At 32.6% G+C, this 15,179-nt stretch overlaps 1 protein-coding gene across 2 annotated transcripts; it reads left to right on the plus strand.

The window, feature by feature from the left end:
• The first annotated feature begins 1,711 nt into the window (after positions 1-1,711).
• LOC130817766 (uncharacterized) lies at positions 1,712-10,339 on the plus strand. Of its 2 annotated transcripts, XM_057683641.1 has the most exons (5): positions 1,712-2,096; positions 3,294-3,501; positions 5,199-6,337; positions 7,791-7,865; positions 10,097-10,339. In XM_057683641.1, exons 3-5 carry the CDS (start codon positions 5,432-5,434, stop codon positions 10,211-10,213), a joined length of 1,098 nt encoding a protein of 365 aa, XP_057539624.1. In that variant the 5' UTR covers positions 1,712-2,096; positions 3,294-3,501; positions 5,199-5,431; the 3' UTR covers positions 10,214-10,339. The 2 variants fall into 2 exon arrangements, with proteins under 2 accessions (XP_057539624.1, XP_057539623.1); XM_057683640.1 differs by lacking the exon at positions 3,294-3,501.
• The last annotated feature ends 4,840 nt before the right edge of the window (positions 10,340-15,179 follow it).

The following is a 15,179-nucleotide window of genomic DNA, read 5'->3' on the forward strand; positions in this document are numbered from 1 at the left end:
GGTTGAGCTGTTCAACTGTCAATTCGATTCTTCAGCAACTATTCAACTATAAATCTCCAAATGTCGCTGTACTTTTGCATCTATTTTCTTGTTTGGGTTGAAATTGTAAATTTTTGTATAGAAAAAGGTTGATATTCATGGTTAGCTTTATCAAATGGCCCCTTGTAAGTTGTTCATATGTTGTTCATATGTTGTTCCTATGTTGAAATGGTTGCAACTGTCAAGTTTTTGTAAGTTGTTCATCTGTTGAACCCTTGTTTTGGTGTTTTTAGTTAGCTTTATCAAATGGACCAAAATTGGCATCATTTTCTTTGTTATTGGTCATACCACTATGGTTTTTGCTTCACAATTCACAATCATATATTGGATCTGAATATTCTAACGTAAATGTTTTTGCTTCTATCGGACACAATTTTCACAGTATCACGAAGAAACAAATTTGTTGATGATGGATCAAGGAGAGCTGTGATCTGCTCATTGTACTGAAAAAATATTCAAATATTGTTGGTGTCATTCCTCTATGGGAACTACGCGTAAACTCATCGGACCATACCCAGGATTCGGAGGCTTACTTGCACTCTTAGTCGGTGTAGTCTGAGTTGAAGTAGTCTCAGAATACCCGCTATAAGTCCTCCAAGCAGTTTTTCTTTGTCACTCATTTTTAATAGCTTATTATTCGGAGAAGTATAAGATAGTTTGTAATTGTATTAGTAATCTTGAATATATATTAATGTATAATTTTGTTCAAACAATGTTCAATACTTCTTTTGAAATTAGAAGATGATATTAATGTATAGTTTGTATATTTATATTTGGTGGATGTATAAGTGATGAATGTAAATTTTTGGGGCTTAAAGCTTGAAGAATTGGTGGAATCTTATTGGTTTATAATTGATTTGCTAAAATATTTATATATAATCTTGTTTACAATCTTTCAATATTAGAAATTAGTTTTCAAATATTCAAAAAATCATAATTAGAAAACTGAAATTGGACCTAATTTGCTAAAATTAGGTAAAAATTGATTCGGATTTGTAATAGTTCGATTAACAATCGGTTCGGGTTAAAAACAGTTCGATTAATAATCGATTCGGGTTTGTATCAGTTCGGGTTAAAAACAGTTTGATCTTAATCGGTTTTAGTCAGGTTGCATTCGGTTACGTGCATAATTCGGGTCGGATTTGACTCGGGTCGATAACTGTTCAGTTCGGGTAACATCGGTTAAGGTTTATATGTCGGTTATAAAATTCGGTTGCAGTTCGAGTTCGATTTTGTCCTTTTCGGTTATCAAACGGTTCGAGTGAAGTTTCAGTTCGAGTAATTGTGGTTTGGTAAACCTAAAAAACTTACATTTTTTCGGGTCGGATAATTTTCGATTCCGAGTCGGATTTTTGGGTCGGGTTTGTTTTGAACAGCTCTAAGCGAACTCAACCGTCTACATTCAATATTCATGTAATTTGAATATTTTGAGACTTTGTATGTATTTACTATTTAGAGTATCTTAGACAATGAATTGCATTTCAATTTTTATTAAAACTTAACTTTATAATTTATATTTTATATTTTATTTTTATATAAAAAATATCCTTCTATTTGCGGGTCCCGTCTGCTTTAAAAATAGACAGATGGATAAAAAGTATACACACAAATACAGACTGACTTTTAAATATTTAAGCCCGCAGGTAGATTTGTTAGGGACTGTCGGATTCTACCTTGAACAGGCTAGTTGCACCGAATAGGCTGTAGTGGTGTTTTGGTTTTACAGTTTGTTGTGACATCTACTTTGCGCTTACTGCACACTTAATTCACCAAGAAAATGAAACGTTTACTCTTCAATTCCTGCTTGCCTACTTTATTATCACTACACAATCAAAAGCAAACAAAGCATCTCAAACCCTTAATCACTACTCTAGTTAGTAAGAAATACTCATAATAACTGAAAAAGATAGAACAAAACTTTACTTAAAGCTGCAGTAAATAAAGAGTTTATTGAATTAGATTGGATCTTAACAGTTGTTTTTTGTTAATTTTTTTTTGTGGGTAGTTAAGCATCTGATTCCATTGCTATTTTGCTTTGCAATCATACCCAAATCAAGGTATGTTCTTGTCTGTTCTTGACCTTCTTTTTATGTTTTAAACGTTATATTTTTTAGTGGAATTCTTGATTGACTCTTATTGACTACTTATTGGCAAATAATTGACTCTGGTTTTTTCTATTTTTTTAATTTGATATTCATTGATTTGTACTGGGTTGAAATTTAAATGATGTGGTAATTAGGTTCTTGAGGTAGACAACCCTCACATTTTTGGGGATGTTTTGATTGGGAATCTTGTTTCTTTACATATATGTGTACAAGCAATTGCAGTTGAATGGGTTTGTTTGGGTGTATTGTTTTTGAATATTTTGGGTGTAATGGTGTTCATAAACTTGGTATGGTCTAAATGTTATTATTGTGTAAGAGATGTTCATGTTTGTGTATAGATGACTTATATCCCAGTATTCAATTGACATTGATGATTTCGGACTTTTAAAGAGTTCTGCAGGGAGCTTAAAATAATTTAGAGTTGTGGATTTCTTTTTTGAATGTAATGCAAACAAAGGTCAGGCTTAGTAGGGCGAATTAGGAAGGTTGGAGTAAGAAAAAAATCGACTATTTTGAGCTTGAGTTACCTGTAACTGGGGAGAATTATGAAATGTAGGTGAACAATAGAAAATATTCAATGTAGGAGTTGTGGGAAAATTATGTTTCCTAGACAAGATACTTTCTTTTCCTTTTACTTTGAGATATTTGAATAAAAGTTGATGTTTTTATTTCTGATGGAAAATTCTTAGCTTTTTGGTTATGGATTATAATGGATACGTAAAATAGCTCATTAGATCATGTGGGTTTTTTTTTTGTTTTAGTGAAATTTCCAATGGTGCTTGCAGTTAAAGGTTTATGGGCACTGCCTCTTTGTTTTTACAAGGGTGAGACTGCATTGAGTGATCACTGTGAGATTAGGATAGAAGAACTTGCTTAGTGGCACCTGGTAACATGATGGTATCATTCTGATGAGCTTGTTATTGTAATGACTTTATCCTATATGCTTTTGCTTGGTTAAGTTGACCTCAATGATCAAAGGTACCCTCGTGGATTCTACGTGAGGTTTTCAGAAGCTTTATCTATCAAGGATATAATTTCTTTCATAACCTTGTGATGTTGTCTGACATACATCTAATTTAAAGCAAAATTTAATATTATGGAGATTTATTAGTATGTATAAATATAAATTTTACTGAATAAATGTATTAGGTACTTCATTGTGCTATGGGCAGAGGAAAACTTGAAAATATACTCAAGGAAAAATATGCAATTGTAGTAAGGCAGCTTTACCGTCATAGCTATCATCAAAAAGAGGGGATTCCCGAGATGTGTGATTTGGAAAGCAACATCATATTTTACTAGAGATTCCGATAAAATAAGAAAATATCTATTTGTAACGACCTATTTGTTTAAAAAGGTGAGTCACTGGTCTAAGCTCCAGCCACTTAGTGGCACTAGGGTAACACGATGTCGTCACTGTGGTGAGCATGTTGTTCTAATGACTACCTCCTATATGCTTTTGCTTGATAGAAAAACTCAGTGTTTTAAGTTTCCCTCATGGATTCTATGCGAGCTTGTCAAAAGCTTTGTCCAACAAGAAAAGTATCTCTTTGACAATAATTTCTTTCATAAAACAAAAGTAATTCCTCTATTCTTATTGGCACTTACCAAATTTGCTTCTATTTTTAATTCTTGACACTTTTTATTTGTATTTTCCATAACACATTTATACCTCTCTTATTGTGTCTAATGGCCCCTAATTATTACTTACAAGCACATGATTTGTCATGGAATGAGAGAATCACTAACAGAAGGAAAGTTTGTTAAGAATCCTCTAAAAGAAATATTGTTTATTTGTTATTTGTTACAAGTTTTTTATGGTGATTGGAGAGTTTGTTGGGGAAGTAATTTGTTTCTTGCATATGGGAGGGAAGGAAGTAATAATGCTTTGTATTGACTACTTGTGTATTTACTCATTTGTGAGCTTTGGATATACTCTTCTATTTTTATTACATAATACAAACCTTTTTGTTACCTTAATGGCCCGTTTGGTTAGTGGTACTAAATGGTGGTAATGAGAATGATTTATAGTGTAAAATTTCATCAAAAGTTCCATGTCATTCCCATAGTGATGAAACTTTGATCACAAAAAAAGTTTTTTAATTTACAAGTTTTCATTACCTCTTAATACCACCTCTCCCAATGGTAATGCATTGAAAATGAATTTTTTGAAGAAAATGAGATGATTGAAGTTGGAAAAGCATGTAACCAAAAGATTTTTCAACCAAAATTACACTAGTTTTCATTACCATTACCACCGTTTAATATCACCTATCAGACGGGCCATAAATTTATAGTTTTGTGTAATGTACAACCCTTGCAAAGACTCATATTAGCACAAATTCCACCTCAGCATTATTGGTTTGTATTTTTTTTCCTATACCCATGTCATTTTCCCCAAAAAAGATAGTCTCCCTTCATATTACTTAGAACATGTGCAAGCCTAGAACTTGAAACCCCAAGCACAAAAAATAGTGAGATTACAATTTAATTAGTCATGTAATGTATTTGTCGTTTCAGTTAAAAGAAAAGGACAATAAAACCCGTTTCGATTTCTTAAAAATGGATGGTATAAGTGTTCCTTTTTATTTTTTAGTAAAAGGAAAAAACTCATGGCGGTTCTTTTCCCCTACAATTGGAAGAAAGTGTTAACCATTAGTTGAAACAGCTACCTTCCCTTTGCTAGATGTAATGTAAATTATGTCAGTGCTCTGTGTTTGTTTCATACTTATTGATGTGGGTTTATAAAATTTTGGGGCAGCTTATTTAATTGTATCTTGCCTTATTGCATCGATGTTGGATCAATAAAGGTGTGATGTAATGAAGCTTCTTATATCCTGAATCCTGATCCATTGATGTAACCATATCTTAAAAAATTCCTTGTATCAAGATGCCAAATTGGCTTTGAAATCGAACAGGCGACATGTTTGTATAAATTTGTCTTGTTTCAGTTCAGACTTTTATGTTACAGTTCTGTGTCATTTCACTTGCACCGTGCTTCCTTTTATGAATTGTCTACTGTGTGTCTCTGAAGTAATAAGGTTATTTGTGTAGGTTCTGAAACATGCTTCTGGGAGCTAGATTTTTGTCGATTGAAAGCAGTATATGGCATGCTAAGAGGAAAGTGACGCTGTGAATCCAGACCAACCAAGTCTACATGGGGCCACTGTTGCTCCTTAAATTCATTTTTTTGAGAAGCACATATGAAACTTACTGACCTGATAACAATGACACTCAGAGTCTATAAATAAAATATTTTTTTCTGGGGCTGTTAATCAATCTGCGTGATGGATAAGGAAACCCAAAAAGAAACAGTGAGTGGAAGTTCTTCACCGACTAAAACGGATAGTTCAAGAGCTTCAACGTCGTCACGGATTAGCTTTGATGGAGATCTCGGCTTGCCTGCTTGTCGTGTGTGTCAATGTGTTGAATCTGACAGAAGGGGGGATGCTGCTCTGGGATTTCTGGGGATAGATCCACCTCTACCGCAGTCACATACTGCGGAAGAGCTGCCTGAGACTGACAAGAAAAAAGCCTTGATTCCCGATGAGGGTAGTGCATCAATAATACCTGCTTGGAAATTGGAGCCTGGTTATGTACAGTTCATCAGCCCTACAGGAGAGGTTTTTGTCTGTAATACAGATTTAGAAATGGGTGGATGTCACAATTCAGATACATTAATTGAACTCGGATGTTCCTGTAAAAATGATCTTGCCCTTGTACACTATGCATGTGCATTGAAATGGTTTGTTAACCATGGGTCTACTGTCTGTGAAATATGCGGGTGTGTGGCAAGTAATATTAGGACGGCTGACTACAAAAAGGTCCTTTCTTCATTGAAAGATTACGAGGCACTAAGAGATAGGACAGCTAGTGGGATGCCTAATCCTGCACAGGTATATGATAACTCTGGTGTTGATCCAGATGCTATTGCTGCAATTCGCAGACAGAGGCTAAGTGAGATTTATTTGTGGTTCAATCCTCATGGTAATCACCATCATAATAGTAACATCGAAAGTGCCCCGGCAGTTCTGGTTGTCACAGAGCCACCTGCAAACACTGTTGTACAAGATCATGTTGCACCTCCTCAAAACCCAGCTACGAAATGGGCTGTGGAAGGTACAGGGATTTTGCTAGCGACGGGCCTGCTTACTGTCACTCTTGCATGGCTCATTGCCCCTCGTGTTGGTAAGGTATGTTTGGTGTGTTCCTTTGTGAACTTTAAATGATATGTTGTGGGCCACTTTTCTTTCATGATCTTGCTGTCTAATTTCAATCTGAAGGAAAAAAGGTGAAAAGATAAAGCTAAAAATGAATATGATGATAGTAATTAATTAGTACAAGATCCATGCTGATTTTTTTTGGTAGTTTGTCATGTTTTCAACAAATGTACCCGTGCATGATTGGCTTTTGTATTGATTCATTACAACAAACAATGTCAATATCTTAATCCCTACAATATGGAATACATGAACAAGAACGATTCATAGTGGAATTTTTCTTTATCAATGATTAGTCGGTCCCGTCCTATCTGATACGAATAGTCATGTCTAATGTTATTTTACAACAAACAAATTTAATTCATATGTTCACCTACATATTTTCTCCTCTTGTATTTATTCTTAATGCTTGACATATGCAAATGCAAATCTTCATGTCATTCATCACTCTTGTTGCTTCAATTGACCTTTTCCTCGTCTAAGCTCATCAATCCCAACCTTCCATTCTTGTAGGATTACTTTAGGTGGTGATGTAAAAGATAATTTGACAAATCAATTGGGATTTGTTTTAGTGTGTGAGAATTAATTAAGTTAATGTTTTTACTCTTAATTTTTCATTGGAGAGTGGGGAGAGATGACAACCTAGGCATAGGTAAAAGATGTTGAATTAGCGAATTGGAGAAATCAAGATCTAGGTATATACTCCCTCCGTCCTTAAAGAAGCTTCCATTTTCCATTTTGGGTGTTCCATTTGTTGTTTCCACGAAGAATCTATCTATTTATATCACAAATTTAGACAAAAATAACCCTATTCATCCTTATTTAATATTGTAATAATGCTTATGGTCCTCACATATCTTTCACCAACTTCATTTTAATAATTTTATATTCCTTATGGTTTGCACATGTTTCTCACTAATTTTTAAAAAAAAATTTATTTATTAGTTGTGGTTCCTATATTTTTCCACTAACTTTCTTTTAATATTTTTTAATGTTTATGGTCCCCACTTTTCCTCCATCAAATTTATTATTCAATAAAATAATATATCCACCATCTAAAATATTCTATTTTCTTAATTCTAGTGAACATTCCTTGTGGGAACTTTATTAAGATACGGAAGGAGTAACAAATTACTAACGTTTAGTCTAATCTCCTCTTTTGATTTGTGTTGATATCTTAGCTGCTGTTGAGATAGGTGAACCTTGTAAACTTGTATATAACATCTTTGATGTTTAATTTTTCATCTCCCAACTGCAAATGGTTATTGACATAAACAACGGATGAAACTAGAAATTTTGACTCACTTTTTAGCGCTTTGATGTTGATTAGCATGACATATTAATCTTATTTGACTAGTGGATAAATGATGTATGCACTATCAAAATTTTTCTTGCACTTCATAGTAGATTTTTGATCAATTTGCAGAAAACAGCAAAGAATGGTCTTCATATTCTACTTGGCGGTGTTTGTGCATTAGCTGTTGTCGTCTTCTTTCGCTTTGTAAGTAGTTATCATCCCTTTTTGTTTTAAGACTCTTATATGCATCACATGCACTTATGTATGTGCATTCATTTGGCTTAAATTTATGTATGCTTACTAATCTATTTGCTAATATCGGAAGCTAGAGACTAGAGATGTTATATGAAGAAGTTACTACGATTCCACGATTCTACAATTTAACGATCCGATCTCGCAAATTTAGACTCAATTATTATCAATTTTTGATATGTACTATCTTTCGTTAATTTCATTTACATACACATACATGTTTCACAAATCCGTAATTATAATTTAAAAATATAAAGATTTTTATCGATAATTCATTCTAAACCAATTATTATATGTTTTTTCATTTAATTCTTAAAGAAATAACTCAAACAAAACTTGAATTCACAAGTTTAAACTTTTAAAATGAGTAATTAATAATAGGCACTAAATATATTTGCATATTTTATTTTACATGTAGAATTGTACGATTCTACGATTCGATCTTACTGATTCGATTCTACCTTTATAAATAATTCCAAGTAGAGTCTCAATTTTAAAAACTTTGGTTTTATTGTGTAAATGTAATATTCATTTCCTCCCATTTGTTGTTTTTAACCAATTCTTGTTGGTTTCGTACTTCCTAATGAGCCCTATGTTAAATATCTCCTTTGTCAAACCGCTTGCCTCCATCAAACTCCAAATTCTCAGTTGCACGGCTTCCAAGATGTCACCGAGCATTTGTAAATGGACAGCTCTAATACCAAATGATATGACCTAAGTTGGCCATAGTTAAGAACAAACATAACAGAATAGAATAGTAAGAGAAATGATGTTAAAGTCTGATTGTGGAATGTATTACGAGCTTTCGAGAAGCTTGTCAAAGCTTGTTCTCTCCTAAAGGGTCTAAGCTTGATAACAAAACAATTCTCTGCCCTTTACAATTACAAAAAATAAAACAAGAAGAAAAATTCTTACCCTTTACATCCTCCCATCTCTTCTTATTTATAGGCCACCCTTAAGCTCTAACAATCGAACAATAACTCCTATTAGTTTGCTATTATATTCTACTCTCTCGGTTCCTTAATGAAATTTTCACAATGAATGTTCACGGAAATTAAGAAAAATAAAACTTTTTTGATAGTGGATATATTATTTTATTAAATAAAAAATTTGATAGAGGTAAAGTGGAGACCATAAACATTAAAAAATAATTAAATGAAAGTTAGTAGAAAAAATATAAGAACCGCAACTAATAAAAAATTATTTTTATAAAGTTATTAGGAAACATGTGGGGACCTTAAGATTTCTAAAAATGTTAAAATGAAGTTGGTGGAAGATATGTGAAGACGATAATCATTATTAACATAGTAAAATGAGGATGAACAAGGATATTTTTGTCCAAAATTAGTGACATAAATAGAAAGATTTTTTATGAAAACAACAAATAAAACACCCTAAAATGCTAGATGAAAACTTTTTTAAGGAACAGGGAGAGTATTTGATAATATTCTCTTAAATGTTATGACGTAATATGCCCTTTTTTGTATATGTAGTCTCGGGTAGGAATTGCTAGTCGTAACACAATGCTTGGTCTAGTTTTGAGCTTTGTGTCTCACAATCTCAAGGTTTTGAAATTCCTTGGGGTGGAGATACTCCTAACAGTAGCCGCTACTCCAAGGGCATAGCCTGTTAAGTCAGTTGGGTTGATGTGTGCAGGGTTCCGGTCTGATGTGGTATAATTTTTGAATACGTCTTCCTGTTTGATATACATCTTGGCTACGTATAACAAAATGCCAAGTCTTGATCCTTCCAGCTATTTTTTCTCTATTCAGTTCTATCGTATTATATGCTTATGTGCTCTGTTTTGCAAACGTGTTTCTTCTTTTGTCATTTAAGGCTCTCACATATTTTAACTTTTTTAGTAAATGTAAGTTCAGATTAGAGCCAATAAGTCCAAACACTTGTTCCTGCATCAAACTCCATCTTAGGCTAGTTCTGACCATTGTTACTTGGAACAACATTTGGTTCGGAACGTGAGACGGGTAGAGGATTGGTGAATTAGACATCACTGCTTTGATACTTGAATCCTTTGCCTTCTGGGAGCGTATAACTTGGCATGCATTATCTTGCAATTCTTAAATTATGAATTTTGACTTGCATCTCATATTTATATGTCTTTTAATGGACCGGCATTTCTTAAATAGTTTTGACTTGCAATTCTGCGATGCCTTGAATTTGTGCAGATAGTGTTAACCAGAATCAGATATGGACCGGCGCGATACTGGGCAATCTTGTTTATATTCTGGTTTCTTGTGTTCGGTATTTGGGCATCTCGGACACATTCTGCTCATACCACTTAAATTGTCATTGTCTCTGATCTGTTTGTAAAGTTTTTTTTTTTCTTAATCCCAATTTTCGTGTACTGAAGCTGCTTATTTAGCTGAATATTATCTCTATTTTTGTTCATTATATAATTCTTTTTTCTACTTCCACATGTTTAAAGTTTGATTATACTTTTTATTGATAATTAACAGTGAGGTCTTTTCCTACTCACGATCGGTAATTGTTCACTTCTCAATCTTGAGATAATATTTGCAACTCTTGTGAATTTTAGATAAGGATCTCTTTTAAAGCATTCCTACTGACAAAAGAAACAGGGGTGAGAAGTTGAAGAACTAACATTTGTTATAGCATGGATCAAGCTGCCCATGAATTAATGACAACAAATGAATGACAATTGAAATTGAATAGGAAAAATCACTCCCTGTATGTCATGGAATCAATGATTTGATGGAAAATTTCACGATGCTTCAAAATCGCCCAACGCCTTTTCCTTCTGAAATGCCCAGAAATAATGAAACCTCTTTCCTCAGAACTCCAATATGTGCTATCTTTGCCCAATTCGTGGCTGGGCTCTGATACCAATTTGATGCGTAATCAAGGGCGAGGAATGTTCTTTGTAATGCAAAGATTAAGAGGGATTAACTATTTCAATCGTTGATGCATTCAAACACCCCAAAACTCATCAGACAACCCTCACACTCACTCATACAGAACAAGAAGGCTCTTCTTGATTTTCTGGTGGGTGATGGATCAATGTGGTTTCGTTCTGAATTGTGCACTAATGGTGAATACAATACAAAGCTTGTAAGGCCTTGATTGCAAGATGCTTTTGAGAATCAAAGTCCCTCCGTCACTCGTATTCTCTCCAGCCAAAAGGTTGTTCCACAACCTTCAATGAAGTTTGTAAACAAACTTCGAAAATCAGAAAAATCCTTTTTCTGAAATACCTCAAGTATATTGAAGATCAAATCATGTACCGTGCTTATTACAAAGAGAGCCCATGTATTTATAGGCTTTGCAAACTAAACTAGCCGTTACAACACACATATGCCTAATACACGTGGAATAACTATCATAACTAACAATCAAAACATAAAACAGAAACTTCAACACTTAGTCATTTTTCTGACTTTTACAAACTTGCGACTGGGCTTCCTTTAGCTTGCTCCACAGGCTTCCTGGTGTACCACCAATACTACCCTTGGTCCTTGGTGGCTTGGCCCATGTGGTGATGTGCCATTCCAGCCTTCCTCCCGGTTCAATTGTCTCCGGTCTGATTCCAGCCGGTTCACCAAGGTCAGCTGTTTGCTAGGTAGCCCTGATGCTCTGATTTTGGCGTCTGTTTGTCCTTCCAAGTCTTTGTTGTTGTCTTCTGTATTGTGTTGGGTTTCTTTGGCCTTGATGTGTGTTCTTGAGTCCATCCTCGAATGTTGAGCAGTATCCTCATGTGTTCCTTGTGTCTCATATAGATTTGGCGTAGATGAAAAGTTCAGAACACTATTTTGCCCATGCATGTTGCTTGTGTTGCTTGTGAGGGTCTTGGACTTTGATACTACTTTTGTATCATAAATCGAGGTAATAGGAATGATATTTAGTGTAAAATTTCATCAAAAGTTCTATGTTATTCTCACGGTAATGTATTAGAATGAATTTATAAAGAAAACGAGATGATTGAAGTTGGACAAGCATAGTTATAAAGGAAGCCAAGAGATTTTGACCAAAACTATACTAGTTTTTCATTTCCATTGCTACCGTTTAATACCACCGACCAAATGGGCCGTTAAAGGAATGTAATTTATTTAAAATTCGGTCATGCTTGACTTAAGATTGAATGTTTAATATCATCTAATATAAAAAAAGAAAAATATAAAAACCATTAAAGTTAATAAAAATTGAATGGTTTTTAACGGATTTTGCTATAGAATTAGTAAAATTATAATCTTGTTGCTACCAAGTGAAAAAAAACTTAAAAATGTGCTATTACTCGCGTTTCGCTAAACCATAATGCTAACATGTAGAATTTTTCTATTTTTATTGATATTTTAATTATAAAATAAAGGAAAAATTACCGTTAATAATACAACCTTTTGTTAATTTCTCGACAATAATACCAACTATTGATTAACCATGAAAATTACCAACTTAAAGGGGTGTTTTCCGAAAAAATTCCTAACATGTTAAAAATCAAACTATAGGTGATTATAACACAAAAAAATTGGTAAATCAGTTAATAAACTAAAGTTTTCTATGAAAATACCCCCTAAGTTGGTATTATTTATGATTAATCAACAGTTGGTATTATTGTAGGAAAATTAACAAAATATTGTATTATTCACCATTAATCAATAGCTCAGGCCAATTAAGTTATATTTTATTTGCAATAAATCGATATTAAGTACATTATAAGTTCGTGGATCTGATATAAATTGGCATTAGATCTAACATAAATTGGGAATATGTTTATGGTAAGTTGACACTAATTCTGATATAAATTGGCATTAGATCTAACATAAATTGGGAATATGTTTATTGTAAGTTGACACTAATTCTGACATAAATTGCACCATTGTTATTTTAATTATGGTTAATATTGTAAATTGGGTCTAATATTGTAAATTGATGTTTAATCCATGTAAGTTGGGATTATGGTTATTGTAAGTTGGGATTTTATTGTTATAAATTTGCATTTAATATAATATAAATCATCATTTAGTATGATATAAGTTGACATTTAATATGATATAAGTTGGCATTTAATATGATATAAGTTGGCATTAGATCATATATAAATTAGGGCTATGTTTATTGTAAGTCGACACTAAATCTGACATAAGTCACATCTCTGTTATATTCATTATCAATTAGGTTTAATATATTTTGTCTTTAAATACTATTTATATTGGCATTGAGACTGATATAAGTGGCATTTATGATGAAGGCAACTTGATTGTATGTTTATTGTAAATTGATATTTAATCAGTTACAAGTTGACATTATGTTATTATAAATTGGCATTAGGACAGATATACGTGACATCTCTGATCCGACATATTGGGTGTTTGTTTATTGTAAATTGATGTTTATTCTGTTGCAAATTAACATTATGTTGTTACAAATTGACATAGATTGATATAAATGACATTTATGATGAGGCAACTTGGTTGTACGTTTATTGTAAATTGATGTTTAATCTATTGCAAGTTGAAATTATGTTGTTATAAATTGGCATTAAGATCGCTATAAGTGGCATTTATGATGAGGCAAATTGTGTGTATGTTTATTGTAAATTAATGTTTAATCTGTTGCAAGTTGACATATGGTGTTATAAATCAGCATTATGACTGATATAAATTGGCATTTATTATATGTTAAATTGGGTTATGTGTTGTAAATTGATGTTTGATCTATTGTAAATTAGGATATATTTTATTATAAGTTGATGTTATATTGTTATATATTGGGAATATGAGTATTGAAAGTTGATATTATATTGTTATAAATTGGAACTATGTTTTACTATAAGTTCATACTAAACTTAGTTATGTTTACTTTGATACTTTGTATAAAGTTTTGATAGAGCCATATATACGAATTGCAAACATCATCTTTAAACTATTAATGAGCGCCCTGGGATAGTAGCATGCCAAAACCCACTGAGCCACTCAACAAAATATGAAATTCACCTATAAAGGAGTCATTCTAACTCCAAGTAAGGCATAATCCAATTCTTAAATAGATAAGGGGGTGGTTCCCGCCTTCTATTAACACTCTCATTCTCTAAACTATTCTAAGCGCAAGGATTTCATAGTCGATAGGTCTTCATATAAAGTGTACTCATTAGTACCTCATAGTTTAGATACAATGCATACTATCACAATAAACAATAATGTCTTAAAGAAAATTGAATATAAGGGTTACTTACTACGTGTACGTACCTGTAAGTGTCACTGCACGATCAAAAGTCACAAAACACCCCAACTAAGGCTCTACTTTCCTCTTACGAAATGGGCACCTATATAAGTTATGAGTAGAACTAATAAGTTTCCTTAATTACTTTGACATACCAAACTAAATACCAAAGTAACCGCAATCACCCATTCAACATGAGTTTCCGATGACTCTAGCACGCACACAACTCATTCAATACAAGTCAAAATCATTAACTCAACACAACATAAGTCTTTCCATCAATTTAAAGTAGAAGTATGTGTGAATCGTTTCTTTACATTAACTAATTTTGAGCATATCGGCTCGCGTTACCCAAAAATAACTAATCACAACTAAATCTTACAATTTTAATATAACATTAATATAACGATAAGGCAAATCTTAGAGTTATCATATCGGGATATCATTTGTTACATTCTCCAAAGCTATTAAGAAATATAGTCAAATCAACACGACAAATTACTTTAGCAACCATCGATTAAGTTGACATTATGCTCTTGGCTTACTAATATCATGTATCTATAACTTCAATAACAACCTAATAAGGGTATTTGTAATTCACAACAATCAAACCACAACAATTAGTAAATATTATTCCCAATTTAATCAATTAAAATCACTTTCATAGTCAACTAACATCATCACCGTTACTAATTATTCACAACAATAACCAATCGACCAAATCTTAAAACAACTTTTAAAGTTATTTAATTAATCAATCATCACCAAAATATAGTATAAAACACACATCATTAGTAATTTCATCTCTAAATCCAAACCCTAATCGTTTCGTGTTCAAAGATAACATATTTAATTAATACCCATACTAAGATTCAAAGAAACTAATACAAAATCATCACACAACCCATAATTTCAAATCACACTTCAAACCCTAAGTCATAAATATGTTTAATTCATCAATCAAATTCTTACCCACAAAAAGATTCAATGAACTTAACAAAAAATCAACATCAAACTCAATACACTTAATAAAACTCCAAATAAAACTAGAAAATTAATTAGAGAAAAGAGAAG

Source organism: Amaranthus tricolor, chromosome 7 (genome assembly GCF_026212465.1).
Source record: "Amaranthus tricolor cultivar Red isolate AtriRed21 chromosome 7, ASM2621246v1, whole genome shotgun sequence".
Lineage (NCBI taxonomy): Eukaryota > Viridiplantae > Streptophyta > Magnoliopsida > Caryophyllales > Amaranthaceae > Amaranthus > Amaranthus tricolor.